We start from the raw sequence: 24,065 nt of genomic DNA, 5'->3' as shown, positions 1-24,065 counted from the left end.
CAAATTAAGGGGAAAAAAACCCTAAGGCAAATACTAAAAATGAAATTGTCTGAGTGGTTAGTTTAGTTACAAGAGTCGGATGTTTGAGCCACAAAATGCTGCCACAGGAGCCAAAGGAGAGGAGTCAGAAGGAGAATAGGCATGGAGCAAGTTGAGCTTTTCTAATGGGAAAAGTTCCATATACGGAAAATTCAGAAAAGCATACAGCACCTTAAGTAAAAAAGAAATTGGAAAGCTCTTTCTTTAAATAGAAAGTATGTGATACAAAGACGTACTGATATTACAGGAAAAGAACAAGAGGAAGAAATAATACAGCAATAGAGAAGGAAATTAAAGATACAAGTCCAATCAAAGAAGCTATTTTAGTGATGGGGAAATCAGTAAGAAATGTTGCCAAACACATATAAAAAGACTGGGGTGGTTTTTTTCTAAATAGCATAATCAAGTCAATGAAGTGTAAACCTAAGCAAGAATTATCTTATCTGGAAGTTTTCCTAGATTCATATTGGAAAACGAAGGCACTGAGAAGTAGCTAGAGTGAAAAGCTTAGAATCCCCAAAATGACTGTACAAGTGCTCTAAAGAATAACTTCATTCACAACAGCATAAACTGATAAGAGAATAAAAGCTCTGGAGGAGTAAGTCTGTCTTACTGAATTTTCTTTTTTTTTAAAGGGAATTCATTCCTTTCCTCTATTGATTTAGGGTAAGAGAGATTCCATTCACTTAGTGAATGAGACTAAGAGGTGATCTTTACTTTGCCAGTGGTAATGTTTGCTTTTGTGTAATATTCTACTTTTCAAAAAGTGGATTTTCCTGAGTGAATCCTGAGTGAACATTTGCCAGTAAACACCTGTGACGTGCCAGCTGTAAATCTAGAATGCTGGTAGCCTTTCTAAAAACTCACCGTGATTTAAAAGGCTGAGAAAAGTGAAAGGTTTTTCAGTGCTGAAGACCAATCATTTGTCCTAAGGATGTAAATCTGTTTGGATCAACTAACTACTTATAATCCCATGGACTCCTGAGTTAGTTGTACAAGTCCTGGACTCGGAATAGAAAGAAACTGGCTGTCTTCAGATGACACAGTCTGTTAACCCCTCTGAAATTAACTTGCTTAGATTTTAATAGTTATGGGCTAAGTGTCCTAAATCAGATCTGCTCTTTGCAGAGAAAGGCAAGAGTTTGAGCTTTACAGATAAATATGATACTGAGCAGTGGGATCCAGGCTTCACACAGTGCAGTGCATACACAGTGCAAGTGGCACTGTACTAAATTAGACCACCGTTTTTCAATCCTTGTTTATGCCGATTTTGGTTAAAAAAAGTTTTCAAGGCTAATGAAGTGGTATGAGGATGATACAACTGTGAAGGAACAACCAGATGAGAATATCGTTAGAAGGAATAAATTGGGCAGCTTAATGCTAGGGTACCATCCAAAGTCCAATCCTAGGAAATCTGTGTTTGAACGCTAGATAAAGCATTGCAAGGCCAGAGTCAGTGACGGTGTAAATCTGGCCCAGAGCCCAGTGCTGCACCAGGAGGGATGCAGCCACCAAACCCCCTGAGTTGGTTTGTACTAGTTCACTCTCCACCTCAGGCTGTATTTTTTCTAGTGTGTTTCCTTTGTGCTACTCAGCCAGTCAACATACTGATCAGGTCCTATCTGTTCACAGAGTTTTCTTCGTTTAAGTGTAACTGGGCAATGCCTGTACTCCGTCAACTGGCACGGCAGTGTAACTCTGGATCGGTGGGTGCCCACACCTGGGCGAAGGATGTGTGCACTAGGAGCAAGCTGCAGCTGGTCTGGATGATATGACATCCATGCTATACATCTTTTAAGGATAGTTTGCGTCACATCTAGTGTGCTGACTAAAATGCCTGTTTGCAGCTGCAATGCAATGCTAATTAGGAATGCTCCTGGACCACATTTTCTGTTGCAGTTTCATTTAAAAAAAAAAACCCAATTTGTTTTCTAAAACGCCATTCCACAAGACAGCCAAAATCACTTTAAAAGAGCACCTCTGATCAGAACCAAATGCTAATCTAGATGCACCTTAAGTTATATGCTCTGATTATGGTCCTGCATTCATATACAATCTGAAAGAAACACATACTAGTAGGGGATCCTGTGAGGAACATGTCAACAATTGTGGAATCACAACCCAATTGCAGCCCTATGAAACCACCAAACAATAATATGCTTTTTTCATTTCAGCACAGAATTGGGTAGAAAACAAGCCTAAATTTCTGGAAAGGAAAGGGACTCCTGTTTCTTCCTTCTGTTTTTAGCAAGAAAACAGAATCAAATTAAATCTCTTGGTGTGTGAGTAACATTACTTTTGCTATAGGCACAAGTAACCCCACAAAAGTCTGATGTCTCTGACCACATGCACCAAAAAGCAACAGGATATGGCCCAAACATGCAAGGGTATTTTGGTGTAGGAGACAAAGAGGAGACAACTTACAAGAGTTGATATTAGTTAAGTTTTCTTTTAAAACCTTATGATTTTAGAGTTTTCCCTGAATACCTTGCTTCTAGCTATTAGTCTTGTTTTATACTAGTAAAACCATGCAGTTTTATATTGATTTCTCATTCATCCATTCTGTAGATAAACTCTTTCAAAGTGAGATGTTGGTATCCGATAAAAGGCTGTAATTATTATCTGAGAGGCGATAACTTAATCCATTTTTCAGCTCTTCCTGATCATCATTAACAACGACCTAGAAGAGGTGAGGAGTGCACTCTCATCGCGTTTGCAGATGATACTTCACTGTGAGGGTGAATCCATGTACTCGAGGGCAGGGCTGCCGTCCTGGCTGGGCTGGAGGAAGGGGCTGACAAGAACTTTATGATGTTGAACAGGGAGAAATTAAGTCCTGCCCCTGGCACAGGCTAACCCCCTGCAATAGCCCAGGCTGGCAGGAGCTCTATGGAAAAGTGCTTGGGGCTCCTGGTGGACAGTGAGCTGGACATGAGCCAGTTGTGCGTCCTGGCAGCAGAAAGGTCAACAGTACCTTGGGCTGTATGAGCAGGAGCAGAGACAGGAGATCCAGGGAAGGATTATTCCCCAATAATTGCCACTCATTAGACTGTAGCTAGATACTGTGTTCAGTTTTGGTCCCTGCAACACAGGAAAGATAACAAAATGGAGCAAGTTGAGGGGAGTGCTACCAGGATGGTTGGGGTTGGAGCACTGTCCTGGTGAGGAGAAGCTGGGGGAGCTGAGCCTTTTCAGCCTGGAAAAGGGGCGGCTCTGGGGACAACTAACAGGAGACCCCCAGTGCTCACAGGATGGTCATCAAGACACAGCTAAGCTTTTCAGAGTGGCGTGTGGTAACAGGATGAGAGACAGCAGGCGTCTGTTGAAATAAGACAGGGTCAAACAGGTTATAAGAAAAATATTTTCCTCACGAGGACAGTGGAGCAGTAGAACAGGTTTCCCAGAGAGGTTGTGCAAGCTCTATCCTTGGAGATTTTTGAGATTCAACTGGATAAATTCCTAAGCAACCTGGTCTGGCCTGATAGCTGACCCTGAATTATTGTGTTAGTCTATGATGCTCCGTATGTAATTTCCCTTCACTCCCTTCCAGTGCAAAGAGGAGCAACCTAGCTGAAACACCCAGTGCAGTAATATTCTCACCGCAGGCATCATCAACAGCAGTAGTAGACATTACCATAGGCGTTACCACCAGAATAGAGTAAGGGAGTATTTTCCTCCTAGCTGTCAGTCTCCAGAGCAGAGCTCTGGTCTGTTGCTTTCACATACACCTAGAAAAAACACTGAGCTCAGTTTTCAGCTGAAGCACTCTTATGCTTCCTCCAGTAATTTTCCTAATGGGCACCTCAGGATTATCCTACAATGGATCATTTTCCTGTGCAAGTGCTCAGGATAATAAGCCTTAAGTGCAGGCTCAGTGCCACGGAAGCACAACTGCATAACATGCCCTTGTATAGATTTCACAATAATCACAATGCTCAGTATTTCCATAACAGAACTTCTGAATGCTTAACGCACTATTAGCAAACTGCATTTAATAATAGTAGGGTCATCAAGTTGCAAAATGTTCAGATGGCACCTAATTTTTTTACATTTCAGTATTAGTTTTGATTTTGCAGCATCTCTTTTATTACATCTTAAATTTTGATGCATTTGATTTGCACGTTCTTTAGGATCTGAAAGCATTTCCCACAAACTTGCCAGAACACAGATATAAAAGTGAAACAAGCCCCCCAGCTGCTGAGAATTTCAGAGGGAATTCCAGACGAAGATTCCCTTTTAAACAAGGAGTCACATGGAAAAGATGAGGGGAAATGTGTTCAAGTTACTGCCGGGGAGATTCCAATTAGACACAAGAGGAAACTTTTTCACAACGAGAACAATCAGCCATTGGAGTAATCTCCCCAGGAAGTGGTGGGTTCCCCAACGCTGGACACTTTTAAGATCCAGCTGCACAGGGTGCTGGGCCATCGTATCCACACAGTTGATTTCCCAACAAAGGTTGGACCAGATGATCATTGAGGTCCCTTCCAACCTGGTATTTTACGATTCTATGAAATTCTGGTAAATTTTATAGAGAAATGATGAAAAACCCAAAGATCAAGAAAGGATGACATATGAAAAAAAAAAAAAGTGTGCAAATATATAATCAATAAGGAGTCAGTGAAGCAGAGGTAGCACCGTGTAGATGACAAGGGTAATATCATGTTGATAGACTGTCAAAAGTAAGTAATGAATTCTTTCACTCACTTTTCACAAAGGAACATGAAGTTAATGCCATGAACTGACAGATACTTCATAAAGTAGAAGAGAAAAAATATTGAAGGTAAACAAATTATAAAGAAATCAGAGTGTCTTGGAGAGAACCAGAAAACATGGCTGTAATCTGCACAGATTTTAGAAATCGATTTTGATCTCATAAGTTTATCTCCAAAAGTGTAATGGCTAAGGTATACAAAGAGTAAGTTGACTAGGATTTTTTTTTATGCAACAGTGAAAAGCTTGGTCTGGAAGTACATAACTAGTGGAGAGCAATATTATGATTTTATGTTTTTTTAACTCATTTTACATGCAGTGATAAAAGGAGATGATGGTCAGTAAAGAGCAGGTCCAGACTGAAAGGAAAGCAGTATAAAGACATCAAACAGACTGAGAATGACCTCTGCTCATTTTCATAAGCCAGATTCAGGAGTATAAATTTGTCACAATGAGGAAACTTCTATACCTGACTACAGTGAATCGCAGGTTCAAGACTGAGAAGAGATGTTTAGTAGACAAATCCTATAAAAATCTGGAAAGAATCAATTTATACATAGCAGTGTATGAAATAGTTTTTTATTCAAATCCATCCCGATTAAATTTCATTGGAGGTGGTGAATGCAGGAATTTTTAATTTTATTTTTGTTTTTGTTTTTATTTGTTTTGATCTATTATTTATTACCTCAAGTGAATTAGAAGAAATTAAGAGTAAGATAACAAAAATTTACAGATGACACAAAATCTGCGAGTAATTCTCATCATGAAAAAAAACGACAGCTGAACACAAGCAGATTTGCAAGGTGCAAAATAACAAAATAAGATGCAGATTTGGCAAATACAAATACACATTTCTACAGAAAAATGAGCTAAAACTTCATTATACAACAGTGACTTGAATTTTACTATGCTGAGAACCTGCAAAGAAGAAATGCCAAAACATAAGTTCTGGTTTCATTTTGCTTTGATTTTGACAACACCGTTTGATCCTTAAGCCGTTTTATCTATCGACTTCAGTTAATTAGAAAAGGCAAAAAGTCACCAACCCAGCAACCAAGTGCCTTTCCAGTTCTGTTTAATATTCTGTATAAAACGAATGGTCATTTTCACATGTGACTGGAACACAGTGTCCCTAGCCAAATAAAGAAAACCTCAATTAGGCACAGTTTTGCAGCCAGCAAATAAAAGGTCATGACAATTTTTTACTGCTTAGACATCACATCACGAAACGGAGCTACTGCAGTACATGCCTTTCATGGCACTCATTCAAAAAATACTTCTCTACCTGCTGAAATCTATGTAAATGCATTGACATGAATACAACTTGACAGAGATTAACTTCTGCTGATTCACCAGGGTCAGGATTTCACACTCAACAATTAAACAAACTCTGTGAGTGGGATAGAATTATCTACAAGGAACAACGTACTAGCATTGCAAATATCAGGAAGAATTTCCTGAAGTGAGATCTGTCAGAAGAGAAGTACCCTTCCTCAAGGAAAAAGATAAAAAATGTATTTTTTTTAACATTTCTATGGAACATATACTTAAAGCGCTCCTACAGGTACTGAAATGTAGGTAGCTGTCCACTCACAGTGGCTTCGTGTGAAGAGTTTAGTGGCATGTTTTCACATCTTTCAATTTTCTTAAAACAATTAGTAGAGTCAGTACTGCTGTAACGAACAGTTTATCTAAAATCTTTTAAAGTTTTCTGGTGTATTTTGACTTGTTGCTGATGTGCATAATACATTTATTCTCTTCTCAGTTAAAGCTTTGTTAAAGTAATATAATTAAGTGCCTTCTCTTCATAAAATGTTCGTTTTCCAGAGTAACGCTTTTTTAACTGCATATTCAGAAATATACATAAAGAATGGGAAAAAATGAAGATAAGCAAAATAAAATTTGTAATTCCTATAGGAGTTGTAATGCTTACCTCCAGTAAGATGTATGGCATATGAAAGTCTTTATATGAAACAATTCTCAGCCAAATAAAATGTGATTTAAATTTGTCATACTTACCATAAGAAGTCTATCTCCAACCTGCAACCTCCCATCTTTTTGCGCAGCTCCTCCATCGATAATCTTGGTGACATAAATGCTGTTGTCCCCAGGGATGTGTTGGTTCCCAACCCCTCCTGCAATACTGAATCCCAGACCTGGAGAAGATACGGAAAAGAAAACATTAGCAATACAATAGATAACACTAAAGGGGAGTGCAAGAGTAGCATGTATTTAATCTACTGTACAATTACAGTATTTTTTACAGAAATACAAATAACATGAGGGATATTTGTATTTCATTCGCTTTCACTTTCCCTGGAAGGTCAGGGACAGAAATAAATTAAGAAAATCCTTTGTCGTGTACAATTATAGGAAGGTAGAGACAAAAAGAATCAAATCAACGATAATTCTATACCCACGGCTTGTCCTCGCCAGGGGCCAGTGCAGCCTACATCAAGAAGCTATGGCACAACTTGCTATGACAAGTAATAAAACTCTGAACCTTGGAGTTTATTTTGTTAAATATTGGTATAAAATACATCACTGCCTATCAGAACAAAATTAAAGGTATTCTGATTGTTCACACAATTTGAAAAATTCTTGGGAGACGTGTACCGCAGACTTTGCAAGTTTCTGTAGTACCACAGTGAAGGGTCTGTGAAAGATAAATGGTGTAGATACTTGGATTTAAATCTGCTATGCACATTTTCCTAGGACACAAATATCTTTGGCTATGGATACATCAAATAAGAAAGCAAGAGTACTTTGTACATATGTAACTCCTGTTCAGTGATCTGTGAAATTCCTAGATAAACACCAAAGGAGCCAAACTTTGGGACAATGTCAATAATACACGCCGATGTGATTCAGGAAAAGGAAGGCAAAAATCAAACAATGTTGGGGGCAGCAAACAATGACAGTTTTACCCTTTTTTCCTATCCTCTGACACATTGCATAAACAGACAAATCATTGCTTTCATGTATAATAACATTTTTATCTCTCAATCAGAGAAAAGACATAAACTGTTGTGCTTTATCTCCATAAAAACCTACTTTATACAGTAGATCATTTCATAGATCATATAGCTAATGGGAACTTCCAGCTGAACAAAGAAGCTGTTACTGACAATAACCTGTTTAGATTATTGCTTCAACCAGACATTTATCTTTTAGCTGTACAGAAAAGTTAGTTATACCTATTTAGAGAATAAGCACTAATTTTATCTATGAAATCTATGCTGTTCAGTCACTGTTGAAACAAAAATGTTAGTAATAGCTGCAGGTTGAGCAGTAAAATACAATAGTAAAAAGTGAGTTGTCTGAAATTTGGCATTTTATCGAAAACTCACCAGCCTGACTGCTTGGGCAATAAAACTTAAGGGAGGATATATTTAATATACATAGGCTGTTTTAGCAGCTGAATAAGTACAGAGATAAGGGTTTTTGAGTGAATTATTTTTTTTTCCTCACATTATATTAATTTGATCATTATTTTAGCTTAAAAAAAGCTAAGGTCAGATAACATAATGGACTACTTAATGGATAATGTCAAAAGAGTAAATTACAAAAAGAAACTTCTGAATTTATATCTCCAATTGAAACACTACTTGATTAATTAAGATGACTATTAACAATACACATGAAGTTAATTGTATGGGATAATTACAATAAAGCTTTATTTAATTTCCAGCTAAAGCTGGTGATCACTGTTACCATTTATGCACTGCTGCCAGGAAAACTACAAGGATAAAAAGATTATGATTTCTTCAGTATGGAAGAATTTGTTCATTACCCTGGGACTACTAACAAAGAAGCAAAAGGATATTCTAAGAAAACAGCAAGAGTGGGAATTTTCTTTAAAACGTTAGTTGTGGACAAGGAACAATGATTGAATAAAGTTACCTGGTGAAATAAATATCATCTGCATGTGCTTCTACCAGTAAAGTGGAGATTGGAGAGTAAGAATGATGGTGAGAGCAAATACATGGGCTAGACTGCGGCCAGAGAGCTTTCTTCAGCTCCACTGCTCACCTAGGGCATGACCTTGGGCAGACTAGGTTATGGTGTGCTTTGATCCTCTTCTTTCCCCTTTATTAACGCTGTACGCTTGTCAAGGGCAAGGTCATTTCTGGCCACATTGCTGTTCTTATTTCGCGCAAAGGGGTTCCTAACTCAGCCTGGTCCTGCTGCACTATAAGCCAACAGTAACAAAGATAATCCCTTCCATGCTCTACAGTGCCCAGTGGGGTCCTGGTGTTTACTGTTCGTTTGCATGGTTGTATCATAACTGACGTAGGAAACTCCAAAAATGTAGTAGTAACACATGTTACTCCCATTACAAAAGTTAAGTTTACAGTGATGAAAGAAGTAGCTTTTTCTGCTTCTCTAGTCTACATAAAACGTAGCTGCGTTACAATGCATGGGGCTACATTGTGTTTGTAAGCAGAGTCTGCCTTTGGGATCCAAAAAACCAGCAGTAAGTATAAAAAGGTTTAAAACAGCAGAACAAGACAGGGGACAATACTGTCGGGAAAAAATGGAGAGTGGGTAGGAGAAACAGCTGGGGAAGACAGAGATTTTCCATGTCTTTCCCATCAATAATGATTTTGTTTCATTGCCTAATCATACTTGCCTTCTTTAAAAGATTTCTTCTTGGGTAAAATGGGGAATAGAAAATGGCCCATTTAATTCTACTTAAATGACTTTTGCTAATTGCCAGGGTGATAGGAAAGTATACTACAATAAAACTTTTGGGCAGAATTCATATAGCCAAATGATATCAGACAACTATGCTCATTTATGCTACCTTTATAATCAATGAAAATTAATTAAGGGCTTTTAAAGCATGATTCATCTCATCTCAGAGACATCTGAAAGAGATGAGATGAATCACACTTGGCTTCTGAAAGGCTGGGGCTGGATGTGGGAAGAGGTGGGTGGGAGGTTCAGTGCTATGAAAGTTCACAACCTGAGTTAGGGTCTCACCTCTATTAAGGCTGAAGGTTTCTGTTTTAGGACCTCTGAAAGGTTTGTGCATCCCTGGTGTGGATCCCTCTTCACTAGCTACATCAGGTTACTCTCATATCAGTTTCCTATTCTGTTTTAAAAATAGAGAATCATTTAAATATTTGGGAACACAGGGAGCAAGCTGTGTTTTCTAAACTTGGTCTTTTTCATTGCTCCACTAAATTAAACAAAACAAAACAAAACAAACAACATATTTAATTGCAGAACCTTTTTCTTATTGAATTCTGTAGTTAGGAAAACATTGCCATCAGAATATGGATCAGGAGTCTCTTTGAAGAATGTCCTTCTCACTTCCTATTGTGTAACACCTCAGCTCTACAACAACACCTCAGCTTGGACAGACTGTGCAACAGAAATTAGATGGAGGATGGATTTAGAATGGAGATAAGGAAGAATTTTTTTACAATGAGGGTGGTGAGGCACTGACACAGGTTGCCCAGAGAAGCTGTGGATGCCTCCTCCCTGGAAGTGTTCAAGGCCAGGTTGGAGGGGGCTTTGAGCAACCTGATGTAATTAAAGACAGGGTTGGATGATCTTTAAAGATGCCTTCCAACCCAAAAAATTCTATGATTCTGTGGTTCTATGAAGAAGAGAAGACTACTCCAAGAGGAAAAAGGAAAGGGAACTGCATTTAATACTTGCCTACATCCAAGTGAAACTGAGCTTTGTTCAAAACCATCGAAGAGAATAGGCACGTATGAGATTGGGTCAATGTGTAAGCTAGGGAAGATTAATCAAGCTCTATTACCTTCCATTTTCACTGGATAGGTATTTGTAAAATTCATCTACCTTTGGGTTCCACAAATTCTGATCACTGATCCTGTAGATAATAGCATGTGTAATAGTGGAACAAGACAGGAGACATTAGTGTTATCACAGAGAGGAAAAGGGACAGGGGAAAGAGCTTTTCCATCAAAACTGGAAACTGCAGGAAAAGTGCTGGTATTAACAATGGTCCAGGATATTTATTCATATCTTTTCCCTGGATTTTCAGCAAACAAAACATTAAAATACTTGAAAGGGTAATGAAGCCATAAAGAGAAAAATGTGGCAGGCAAACCTATTCAAATCTTCCCAAGTCTCCATCACAGCTATTTCAGAAAAAGGCAGCCAGTGACTATTTACATCTCTTTTCCATTATTTGCTACATGAGATACACATTTTAAATGCATCCCTATATTAGTAAAAACATGTGTTCTAACTACTTTCCTGGTAAAAAGTGAGCATGGAAGGCCCCCCTATGATTAGTCCAGCAATAGGTGCCTCTATGTGATGACAATAAAATAACTGTTTAAGACACAAGGGATAATTTACACTGTGAGCATATCACTTTCCAATAACCAAAGAGGAAGGCTAAAAGATCAGCTGCAGCTAGATAATGCCAGCTTTCTAATAAGAAATGAAGTTAAATGAAACTCTCACTCATAACCCAAATGGGATGTTGCATTTTGCTACTATCCTACACAGAGAACCAAGTTTATTTTAAGCCAGCAAACAGAGCGAGAATTTTAGAAGGTAAATCCAACCTGAGTTTCACAGTCCTAGCTGGGAACCTCCAAATAATGGGGAAGACAAAGAAAGTAGCATTTAAGTCACAACCTTAAAATGTAATTAAGAAGTGTGTGACTTACAGGTAACCGAAACAGTGTGCTCTAGAGACATAAAAATGCATAATACTTAATTGCTGGATTCCTGGCTTTACCACAGTATTCCTCACTGCCGACACAGTGACCTGTTGAACACAGAGTATCTTGGTAAAATGTATAGGACTCACAATAGAAATATTAGGCTAGAAACAAATGAAATATGAGCAGAAATGTAAGCACTAGAAGAAAGAACAAAAGTTAGAAAAAATTTGTGCATTGACAATACAGAACATTCCTAGCAATAAAACTAAAAATGAGTCGCTTCTGTCAAGCCTGGACAGAATGTCTGGACTCTGTTAAGACCACAGCACAGGTGTCTTGTCAGCAGAAGGCCCTGTACCGTAACAGTGGGATGTTGGCAGCAAGATTACAGCATGTGACATAAGCCATTCTCTTGCCTATAAGCCCAACAGGAAAGCAGATCATAGTGATAAAGACGTGTGTTTACTAAATGAAAAATACCAGGCAATGAGCCGCCGCCTTGTCCAAGGCTTAGAGACTGAAGAAAGAAATATTCAATGTAAAAGACCACCCCATAACAACAGTGGACTCCTAGAAGGTGTACATTATCTGTCCAAAAATTAGTCCATGATTACCAATCAAGAAAATGCCAAGAGATGTGGTAAGGGTTCAATGTCCCATGTCCTTTGTGTCACACACAAGGGAGCCAGACAATGTCGGCACATGCACCCTGGGTCTTGTGAGGATGTGGGTGAAATGAAGAGTGAATGAAATATATGAGAGAATGAGCACAACTGGCTAATTTATTTGGAGATTTCACTAATAATATTGCTCTCCCTTCCTGTTACGATCTCTCATTTTTGTTTTTTGCCACAATTATCTTCTACAGGTGTGAAACAAACTGATTTGCTCCAGAATACTGTATGAACTCAGATTTGATGAAACTGTTTCAGGCAGCAAAACAAGATAATATATCCAGAAAGCACCCATGCAACAGCTTGTCCCACTGAGGACCTTCCCTGGCACTGCAAGCCTGGCTGGGCTGTTGGACACGATGCATTGACCGTGCTCCTGTGAGCAACAGGACAAGGCAATGAGGAATCCACAGACCAGCCACTTCTACAACACTCAATTACAAAAAATATAGCTCAGTGCTGTTTTATTGTCGAAATTACTTAGGCTCACAGTGACAATATTTATATAGTCTCTTTTTCCCTCTGAAAGGGAGAACAGTATCATACAGACGAACCTACCAATGAAATTGTCAAACCTGGAAAAATGAAGTCCAATCCAGGTTTCTAATTAATCAAATTCCACTTGGAGGGAGGAAGGGAACGTGGGTAATATAAAATGCTTTGACTGTTATCATTTGATTGACTTGCTTTGACAGGTTCCACAGCTATATCTAGTGCTGTATGAATAAACAAACTGAAACAGGTTAATTATAAACAGAGGAGCTGCAGGGACTATCTCCCCCTGCCCCTTTGCTCATGCCTCTAGTTGCCAATTTTAGTTTTCCTGGAGGAAAGATACTGCACATACTTAAAAGTAGCACCCCACAATTATGCAAGTTTTATACACTTCTTATCGCTGTGACTTACAATGAGAGTTCATTATTGACAGCAGATGCCTTTATTATTTGGTACACACAAAAATTAAATACCTTACAAAATAAAAATTAAAAGATGTTTCACAATAATTATACAATGTTACAAGAAGGGACTGATCTCCCTCTACAGAGCTCTCTCTTTCAGTTTTTATTATTTATCTCATGAATCAATTCCTGAGAAACTATTAATCCCAAACACAGGAAATGTCACTTTATCTATCTCATCTCCTTCATGTTGCAGGGGTAGATTCAAATGTCAATTTATTTGAGTGAGTTCTTGTAACAATCCCTATTCCTGACTCATGTGACAGCTTATACCAGAAGGACTTACCTGAATAAAATTTGACTACATTTTGTTCTGTGGATGAGAAAGTCCATCTAAAGTACAGTATGATTCATTAAACTTTAACTAATATTCATAACATACTTAAAAGCTGCCTACTTTCATTGCCATCAGTAATTCCTGTTTCAGGCCCAGCTCCCAGATCACTTCAGAGGGCTCTTTTTGTAATCAACAATTTGATAATAGCTTCAAACTGTAAAAAGGCCCAAGCCCCTGCAAATCTAACTGAGCCTATCATTATCTAGAGTTTTTTTTTCTAACAGCCTTGGGTTAAAAACTTCAAGCATCTTTCTTATTGTTTTGACATTTTTTTTGCAGAAATATCTAGCGGTTTTAGTTATTTCCCAGTTGATGTCAGACAGAATAAAAATGATGTATGGTGCCACCAGGTAAGAAGAATATTCTCTTAAATATCCTTAAAATCACCTTAAACAAGGGGAAAATTATCGTCCCCTTTACACAGTGTGTCATTATATACCCATGACTTCAGCTATTTATCCAGCAGTTGTTGCACAGTTCCTTTGTTCTTGCCCACAGTCATTTTTATAGTTATTATTTTCATTAATCCCTACATTCTGGCTACCAATGCATCACTTTTCCATACTGCTGAACCAACAGAGATGCCAGATTTCAGTACAGCCTCTACTGAGGATCAAACTGGAGAGCACACATAGTACCTTGACAGAGTATTGCCAGGATGCTCATGAGAGAGGTTATGACTGGATACTGAAGGAGCACTGACTGCACAGCAGCACTGACACATCTCTGTGAGGGACTGGACCCTTCCATAACCTCAGTGAGAGAGGACTTAGAGTGTTCCCATATGGAGGCAGATTTTAGTCCTAGTTTTTAGTAGAAATTAAACAGTAATTTTTTTATCATCCATCTGCCTTTATCTGCATAAATTTTAAACATTGCAAATGCAAATTTTTGAAATAAATTTCAATAAAATACTTCGTTCTAATTTTAGCTATTCTTAATTTAACAAAAAGAAAAAAATAATTGAAATGTAAAACATTATAGTAACACAATCTTGCAGCGCAGCTCAGTGCAGGAATCTGCAGCAGTCTGTTCTTGCTGCTCGCTTGATGAGAGAGAGAGAACAGAGATAATGATCTCACAGAGATTAAAATGTCTTCAACACACTGGTGCATATGCACACTCATACTGCCCCAAACAGCTCCCTGAAGGACAAAAGGCTTAGAAGAATGGCAGCCAGCTAAAACTCAACGGAGGAGAAACTGTGGCAGTAGCTGCTGGCTGGTGACCCAGTAGGCAGTGACGGCAGGCTGATTTCCACACCTTTCCTTGAGAATACCTAAGCAGGTTTGCAGTCTCCATTTCAAACTTTACAGACTGCTATCCATACCATTAGGAAGTATATGTCATTTTAAAATCTGGCTACCACGCTGCTACAATGGCTCCTTATACCTGTTCCAGAACAGCTACGTGCTGGGGTGTCCCAGAAAGCTCCCTGCCTAACATTGCTTTCCCTGAGCTTGCTCTTCTGCTGGAGACAGGGGAATGCAATGCATTGCGCCCTTTCTTTGGACACAAGGGGTTCATCAACATTGTCTGAGACCCACAAAAGTCAGAAATGCAGAACAGCCCAGAATATGGAACAAAGCCTGGATATTTCAGGTGGGTTTTTTGCTGAGTTACTCTGCTCTGGCCTCAGAAGAAAATTGCAACACCACAACTCTTTACTAACTGCTTTTTCAGTCCTTTGGGCATCGACATCAAACACTGCAGTTGAATCTATCGGGTTACAACAAGAAAGAAAGAAATCTGTTCTCAGGACACAGGGTTACACTCCTTGGCTTAAAGAAGTTGTTTACATTTCCTCCAGAGAGGAGATGATGAGAAAGTGAGATGATGATGCAAACGTCAACACACCTGCAAGGCAGAGAGTGCATGTTTAAAAACAATCATGCTGTAGGTACAGTAGATAAAGCGTTGAGTTTACATTACCATAACAGTAAAGCTAATCTTTCTGTAATCTTTAATAAAGCCTTGAAAACACATCTTGTTAAATTACACTGCTATTTGTAGAAATTTGTAAAAAAAGTCTCTAACATGCAAATGAAACAATCCCCTTCTTTTCAATTCAGTTTTGCAGTTAAATGTTTTTCACATTACAGTTTTTTTGCCTGCATATATTTATCCCTAAAGATACATTCCCTTCCAATGTAATTGAAAAGAAAGGAAACAGCAAGCTAGGAAAATACACTTAGAGCCTCATTAGAAGTTGTGTTCATTCTATATTTTTACATTTATTCAAATTAATTAGGAATAAATTTCCCAGAAAGCACAGACAATGGGCAGTGGCCTAATTGCACAAGGAAAATGATCAGGAATACTTTAATATTTGTCTTGAAAGACAGTATTCCTAATTATTCACAATAAGCTGATTTTTAAAGCATTAATGAGGATTCAAGTTCATGACATATGACAATCATATTAAATCACATTGTCACAATTTTACTAGCATAAGTGCAAGAAAGAGAAAATTATTTAATTTTTGACATATACTGACACTCCCAAGAATTATAGCAAGCAGTTCAGCTCTTTTAGGAAAAGCCACGTGATACACCAAGTCTAAATATTTCATGTTAAAACCCAGTCAAATTATGTTTTAAAAAAAGTGAAGATCAGTGATGTAAAGCAGATAAATCCAAGGTCTGCCACTTAGGAACAGGATTAACTGCTTACAATTTGATTTTTTGAAATGTCTTTACTCTTCTCACATTTCCATGCTGGGTTTTCATAGGCCTGCAACGGAAGGGGTGCACGCACACTGAATTCCTGTTCACGCAGGAAGTCTTTGCATATTTTTTGGTGCACGCACAAGGGCAAATAGTCCTCAGATCCAGAGTCACTAAAAATCAGAATTTCTGATTAGAGTAGACATCATCTGGCTGGCTGCCTGTGCGTTAGGATCATTTACATCTTGCAGGGAATAATGTTAAACAGCATAAGTGACTGTATGGCTGAATGTGATGTGAACGGACTGTTAAAGACGACCTCTTTTTTTTCTCATTCTGTTTTTTCTACATTAGCAGCAGCATTTTTCTTAGCAAGATGGTTTTGCTTGGTGTTTTTTTCTATCCCATACTTATCCATGCCCTTTCATTCACTTGGGCAAAAATCAACTGGACTAAGCATGACTATAGATGAAGAAGACATCACTGGAAGTGTTCAAGGCCAGGTTGGACAGGGCTCTAGGCAACCTAATCTACAGATTTCCCTGCCCATGGCAGGGGGGTTCGATTAAATGATCTTTAAAGGTCCCTTCCAACTCAAACCATTTCATGATTCCATGATTCTAAGCAATCAGTTCTCCTAATTAGTAGGAAAAGCTGGGAGGGAGCGGGGGAGGTGGGGGTGGGGGCACTGCAGGGTGCATTTTTATGGTTGTCATATGCTGATCTAAAGCCTCCCTACTGCCAAAGTGCTAACTCTGCTCTCCCTCCTGCCTTTGGCCATGCTTTCCCACTGCCTGCCTTGTATTAGCCATAAAGATTTTCTAGCCCAGTGGGCTGGCAAGCTGAAAATGGCATGAAAACCAAAACAAAGTAGCCTGAATCACAGACCAGGTGCATATTCACCAGCATCTGCAGAGACAGCAGCAGTAAGAGCTGGCAGCTGAGGGTGGTGTCAGGTTCGCACATTCTCTTTGCTGGCAAGCCTGGTTTAGTACAAAAGGCACTTTCTGATGGAGTTGTGACTCCTATGGAGAGCTGTGCAGTGTTATCACTGCTGCTCAGCAAACTCAGCTTGAGGAATGTGGCAAGAAGGAAAGATACAGGGGCAGGAGCAAGTAGCTGAAGTGTGTAGGACAGGAATGGCTATTTAGGCTAACAGTGCACCTGAAAAAATGTTTGTAAAAATTGTGCCTTTAGATCATGAGTGCTACCGGGAGGAAAAAGAACAATAAAACGTCTCTCCTAAGCTTAAGAGAGAGAAAGAAAAGTTAGCAATCATGGGTTTGTAATGTTCCTGAGAGCTAAGACAAATCTGATACTGCTATAGTGGAAGAAAACAGTGTAATAATAATGCTTATTCAGTATTTCTCCAGTTTTTGCTCTGGAAGATACACTAGTACTATGAACCTAGTTAGAAAATCATACAACTATAGACTGGTTTAGGTTGGAAGGGACCTTATAGACCATCTAGTTCCAACCCCCCCTGTCATGGGCACGAACACCTTCCACTAGACCAAGTTGCCCAAAGCCCCATCCAGTCTGGCCTTGAACACTGCCAGGGAGGGGGCAGCCACAGCTTCTCTGGGCAACCTGTGCCAGGGTCTCACCAGCCTCATCATAAAAAATTTCTTCCTGATGTCCAGTCTAAACCCACCCTCTTTCAGTTTAAAGTCATAACCCCTTCTCCTACCACTACATGCCCTTGTAAAGAGCCTCTCCGGCTTTCTTGTAAACCCCCTTTCAGCACTGGAAGGCCGCTCGAAGGTCTCCCCAGAGCCTTCTCTTCTCCAGGCTGAACAACCCCAACTCTCTCAGCCAGGCCTCATAGAAGAGGTGCTCCAGCGCTCTGATAATCCTCATGGCCCTCCTTTCAACTTGCTCCAACAGGTCCATGTTCTTCTTGTGTTGTGGGCCGCAGGGCTGAATGCAGTGCTCCAGGTGGGGTCACACCAGAGCAGAGTAGCAAGGCAGAATCACCTCCCTTGACCTGCTGGCCACACTTCTTTTGATGCAGCCCAGGATACAGCTGGTTTTCTGGGCTGCAAACACACATTGCTGGTCATGTTGGGCTTCTCGCCAACCAAGACTGCCAAGTCTTTCTCCTCAGGGCTGCTCTTGATCCACCCATCAAAGAGCCTGTATTTGTGACTAGAGTTGCCCCTACCCTGGTGCAGGACCTTGCACTTGGCCTTGTTGAACTCCATGAGGTTTGCACAGGCCCACCTCTCCAGCCTGTCAAGGTCCCTCTGGATGGTATCCCTTCCCTCCAGCCTGTCAACTACACCACACAGCTTGGTGTCACCAGCAAACTGGCTGAGGTGAACTCAATCCCACTCTCCATGTTGCTGAATCAAATATCAAACTTTTAACACCCTTTCAAGAGAAGTGCTGGGCTTGAGAACATTTGATTTAACCACCTTTGGCTGCCTTGTCTGAATGTTTAATTCAGAGAGTAGTTACGCACATGGGCTGAAAGTAGTGGGAAGCCAAATTATCTCTACTGTCCCATTTTTTTTTTTTAAGTTTTTAAGGCAATTAGCCTCATTACCATAAATATGCTCTTATACCTGTATTTATTTTAACTGCATCTCCTGTTCAAAATGCCATTTTCCCTTAATATGTAACTGATAATCAATCAGATCTCTAAGGTTTCCATTTTGAGGAGAAGTATCTGGAAACGGGATTAACACCACAGAGCTTCATCTTACCAGTGTAAAACTAAGAGAAGTAACCTTTCCTTGACTGTCTTCTCTCTTCACCAGACAATTCAGACAAAATCTTGATGGTTTTCTTCCCTTTCACCCACTGCTCATGCTCTTAAATTTCACTTGACCCTATTCAATTCTGGATGCCACAAAAATTCAGACAGGTAACTTTTGGACAAAGAAACAAAAATAACATGCCATGGCTCCCCTGAAGCACCGAGAGACAAGCAGGCCATTACAGAAACCTGGAATGACTGCATTGAGAAGATCCAAAGAATTTGCTATTGTTTTTACATTATATGTTAACTTGGGTTCCAATGCTGAAATACGGTTCACTTTCCATGCACAAAGTACACCAGTTGTTTCAGACTTAGGAACCAAATTTATGCTGACAGTCGATCATAGATTGTCTGTCATTAACAAATAGTACCTACGTAAGTTTCTGCACAAATTACTGTAATTACTGACAGCAGCACAAGTTATTTCACCTCCTAATAACGTAAATGAAAAGCGTTTGTTCCTGTAGGTGTGCACACCAAGATCTGTTTCAAAGTAGTTATTACTTTTTGATGAGATGTTAATTTATTCAAGTCGTGGTACTATGTAGAACTGTGCTTTTCCGCTTTTCCTGCCATTTTTTCCAATCAAGATTAATTCTTGAAACCTACAGACTTGACACAGGAGATAACTATTCTAATTCATGAACAACTAAAGCTATTTGCTTTCTACAACATTAGGTGATATATCTTTTAACTGAGTACAGCTGGGTCACTGCTTTCTAAGTTGGATGGCTCTTCTAGACAAATATTTAATAATTTGTCGCCAATAAAATGGAGACAGAAGGAGAAGCCTGTCAGTTTGGGATCTGTTTAACAACCATAAATGTCAGGGAGAGACTCATCAGTTTCTTTTGTTCATCCTCCATCTGATGAGGGGAACTTAGCATTTATATTCTTATCCCTGCTGCAAAGCTGAACTGAAATACTTTCTTGAAAAGCTCTCTGCCAATTATGTTGACGCTTGAAAATACAAAATGAAATCAAAGTTAATCTTGTAGCCTCTTATCTATTTGCAATCAGCCCATAAATAATCTGTCATCCATTCAGTTATTTCCTTTTTAAAAAAACACAGGGAGAAAAGACACAAATTGACAAGTAATTTTACTTTTTTTATGTAAGGCGATTTACAGAGCTTTGATGTTCAAAGTTTACAAGTATACAAATCATACAGAGAAAGAAAAGAGATGGTGCTTACTGAACTGTAGTAATAAGGTGAAGACACTGAAAATGGATTCATGAGTCATTGCACTTGGCTTTGACTCTTTTTGTCTCCCTGAAACTGTATTTTGGTCCCTCAGTTTGGTTTACTGATGATGTTTTCTTGCAATACTCTAAGAAACAAAGTGAAGCAAAGATGTTTTATTTGCCAGTGAGAAGTACCCTACACTCTCACAGAGTAAAATCAGACACTTGTGACTCTATAAGAAAGATGGGGACAGACTTTTTAGCAGGGCCTGTTGCAATAGGACAAGGGGTAATGATTTTAAACTAGAAGAGGGTAGATACAGACTAGATACAAGGAAGGAATTTTTTACAATGAGGGTCGCAAAACAGTGGAACAGGCTGCCCAGAGAGATGGTAGATCCCCCATCCCTGGAAACATTCAACGTCAGGTTGGACGGGGCTCTGAGCAACCTGATGTAGCTGAAGATGTCCCTGCTCACTGCAGGGGCTTGGACTAGATGACCTTTGAAGTTCCCTTCCAACCTAAAATATTCTGTGATTCTGTGATTTCTCAGAAATTATGCTAGACATTTGTTAAGGGAATTATACTCTAGTATATGTAACCAGAAAGATAATATGAATCCATATTTGAAATCTGCATTCAGAGACACAGATTTTTTTCAGACTAATCCCAGACCGTAAAAGATGTTCTAAGAGCTTCTGTGGAGACTCAGAGTATAACACCTAAACATGATTGTTTAAGCCTGAGTTACACTACAGGTTTTCTCTGAGTAAGTTTTCCCGATATCTTTCACCACAGCTCTTCATGAGATATTGTATCACACAAGGCCCTGCTATTAGACCCTTGAGGGTTTCTGTATTAACATGGCTTTTCATCAGCTATTTCAATTACTAACAGTTCCTGAACTTCGCTGCAACGCCAGAGGTAGGGTGTAGGTCTCAGTCTCTGGGAAGGATGAACACAGCGTTCCTAATGAAAAGTGAAACCCTGGGGGAAAGGATGAAAGTACTAACATGTTGATTTATTCCCAGACCACTTCTGGGCCACCCCTTGGAAATTTTAGGCAGCTATTTAGGTGAAAAGATTCATCCCAGTGAGACCCACAAATGTAGAACCCGAAGCCTATAAGACCGATTTTAGGTGTAAAGAAACCCCGCTCTGCCTAGAGCTGGACAAAAGTGTTTTACATGAAGTCAAGACATTGCATTAAAAGCCTTAGCGCAGTCCAAAGCAAAGGAGTCTTGATCAGCCTCCAAATACTGAAACCTACCGTGACAACAGCCTTTGGTGAAGAACCAGCTACTCATCTGACCAAACTGTTTATAAGGAGCATGATCCTGGCTTGAGCAACAGAAAAGTCAGAAAGCCAGAGAAATCCTAGCTGGATGTGAATAAACAAATGCAGACGGAGATTGCAGTTTATCTGTTCTAGTATTCACTAATATTTTCACATGTGGAGAAGTTTCTTTTCTGAAAATGTTTTAACCCTCCTTGCCACAACTAAAGCAAAAAAGTGGGAAATCAAAAATATTAAATTACTGTTGAGGACAAGTAAAGGAAATGTTTGGGTTTTTGGTCTGGAAAACATCCTCTTTATTTTTGCGGGTGCAGGCTTTAAATAACTCTATGCCTACTGTATGTTTTCATACTGCAGTGAAACAAGAAAATTTTATTATGATCTCTGAATCTTGGGGTGGAGAAACTCAAGGGATCATTTACTCTGTCTTCTCAACATGAAGCAGAACCAGCAATAGTTGCATCATGGTTAAAAATTGGCTGTTTGGTGCACCGGGATATTTCCCATGCTACAGACCTGGTGGCCTGCCCCGTAATCTATCACATCACAGTTCTTGCTTGTCCTAAATCCAGTCCAAATCTTGTTTATCATAATTTGTCTATTAAATTTTGTTCCATATCCTCCCTGGAGGGCACACAGAGCAAACTCACACTTCAAAGATGTGCCACAAGGCAAGAAGATCATTATCAGGTACCCGTAACCCCCCTCTAAGTCTTTGGTATTTCAGATAAAGGACTTCAGATTACTCATTCTTTCCTTGCAGGATAGGCTTTCTAAATCTATGATCACTTTTACTGCTTTCCCCTGGAGTCCCTCCAACTGGCCTACACTCTTCTTGAAGTGGAAAGCTCAAAGCTTTATCTGTGAAGGATGAAAGGATTGCTCATATGTCTTATAAACCATACCTCAATTTAGAACTTCCAACAAAGTTTTTGAATGTTTCATCAGAGCATGATGTGTAAAAGACAAGATGCTACAGCTAACAAAGTTCTAGATACTCTTCTATGGTATTCTTTTCCCGACCATTTTCTGTTAAGTGTTGCTTAGTAGATTATTTGATTATTTCTTCTGTTTGCATCTTGCAGTTGTCCCTGCTGAATTACACCTTTGTTTTTTTCAGACCACTTTCAGTGTTAAACCCTCCCAGCACATGGTGTCATATGAGAAAAACGTGAAAAAAGAGTTTAAAAAGAGGAGTATGGCATCCTGGGGCAATCACTACTCTTCATACTTTTTCTAGGTGCTTATCAAGAGATTTCCTACTTATTCTAGCATTCTTCTGGGGTACTGAAAGCAAACTGATGGCTTTACAAGTCCCTTGGCCTCTCTTGTTCAGTTCAATGAAGATGAGTTTTCCGCTTACCCTTTCCAGTTTTCACTTTACCTTCTCCATACAGGTGTTCAAAACCAACCGTTGTCAGCACTCAGATTTCACCAGCTAAGTTTCAGTGGTCTGGGATCAAGACCATCAGGACCTGCAAGTGTAAAAATATCTAACTTCTTTAAGCACTGCCAGACCTGCCCCTTCTTCATTTGAGACTGAGGTCTTGTCCTTGAGTCGCTGGTTTTAATCATGGTAACAACCTTATCACAGATGACTTTTCTATGAAAACTGATGACAGCAAAAAAGTAAGTACTGTTTTTTATCTTGTCTCTAAACCACCTCAAAATCTCTCTGTAACTACAAAGTACATCTCTAAACTACAACTACTTTCACTGCATTACAGAGGGGATGTGATTTGCTATAACAGAGTTTCAAAGTATTATTTAAAAATAACTTTCAGAAATTTAGCTTTAGCATTTGATAAACATTAGAATTTAGAAATGATACACATCTGACCTACAGACTATGGATAAGATTTACCTCTAGCCTACCATTTGCACTGAATTCATTTTGCAGTTACAGTATATAAAATGTAAATATGCCTACACTAAACAATTTTACTAAATTATTTGCCGTAATTTTGTGTTTCCTCATTTCAGGTCTCTCTGTTTGTTGGAGTGGCTAATATGCTGTTCTATTAATTTAATAAGACATCTGACACATTATTTTGCATAAGAAAGAAAACAAACAAAAAATAGAACACAGTTTAGGAAAAAAAAAATTCTATTACGTCCTTATTTGCAAATATCATTTTCCAAAATAAAAACATCAAACATGCCTTGAGGATATTGTTCTTTTAGTTTGTGCAACATATCTTTTATCATATCCTAAAGACTTTTTATGTCATTATATCCTTTTTTACATCTCATTCAGCTCTAAGATCTTGCTTCCCATCTGTTTCTTCCTAAGAAAGATAATGATTGGACAAATTTCTTTCTAAAGAACCCAAGAGCAGGCTTCTTATTTGTTCGTACAAATCACTACTCAATATTCAGCAGCCAACATCCTGGGTAATGAACACAGAGCTTTGTGCTCTTGGAATGTTTTGGATATACTAGCTAGCGTTTCTGGTTTCACAGGAGTTTCCCTCCACAGATATAATTTGCTTTTTTAAGCTTTCTGAATTGCATTTGTCTCAGAAACAAGACACTAAAGCTATAAGCATTAATCTGTCTCCTTGCCTTTCTCATATAAAGTCAGACAAAATGTACCCTGGAAGAGGTCACAGGAATTTTTTTCATCTACCAAGCACATTAGATGCTTCCCTTTGAGAAAAACATACCTCCTTGCCATTGTCCAAACTGTCAGATTTTCTGAATGAAAAAAACTTAAATGAGTCTCTGCAAGCAAAGAAAAAGAAATTGTACTCTCTCACAAACCACATGGCTTT

The 24,065-nt window shown here is 39.0% G+C and overlaps 1 protein-coding gene across 10 annotated transcripts in view; it reads right to left on the bottom strand.

Annotated features, from left to right (window-relative positions):
• The window catches only part of DLG2 (discs large MAGUK scaffold protein 2), a 1,022,965-nt gene that overhangs the window by 293,119 nt on the left and 705,781 nt on the right, over positions 1-24,065 (bottom strand). For all 10 annotated transcript variants that reach the window (XM_086481686.1, XM_086481690.1, XM_086481691.1 and 7 more), the window contains one exon: positions 6,772-6,908. In XM_086481686.1, the coding sequence (XP_086337812.1) occupies positions 6,772-6,908 (137 nt within the window). The remainder of the gene's footprint in view (positions 1-6,771; positions 6,909-24,065) is intronic.

The sequence above is a fragment of the Leptosomus discolor genome, chromosome 1, assembly GCF_034619465.1.
Source record: "Leptosomus discolor isolate bLepDis1 chromosome 1, bLepDis1.hap2, whole genome shotgun sequence".
Taxonomy (NCBI): domain Eukaryota; kingdom Metazoa; phylum Chordata; class Aves; order Leptosomiformes; family Leptosomidae; genus Leptosomus; species Leptosomus discolor.
Note: the sequence above shows the minus strand (reverse complement) of the source record. Positions and strands in the feature narration are given on the sequence as shown.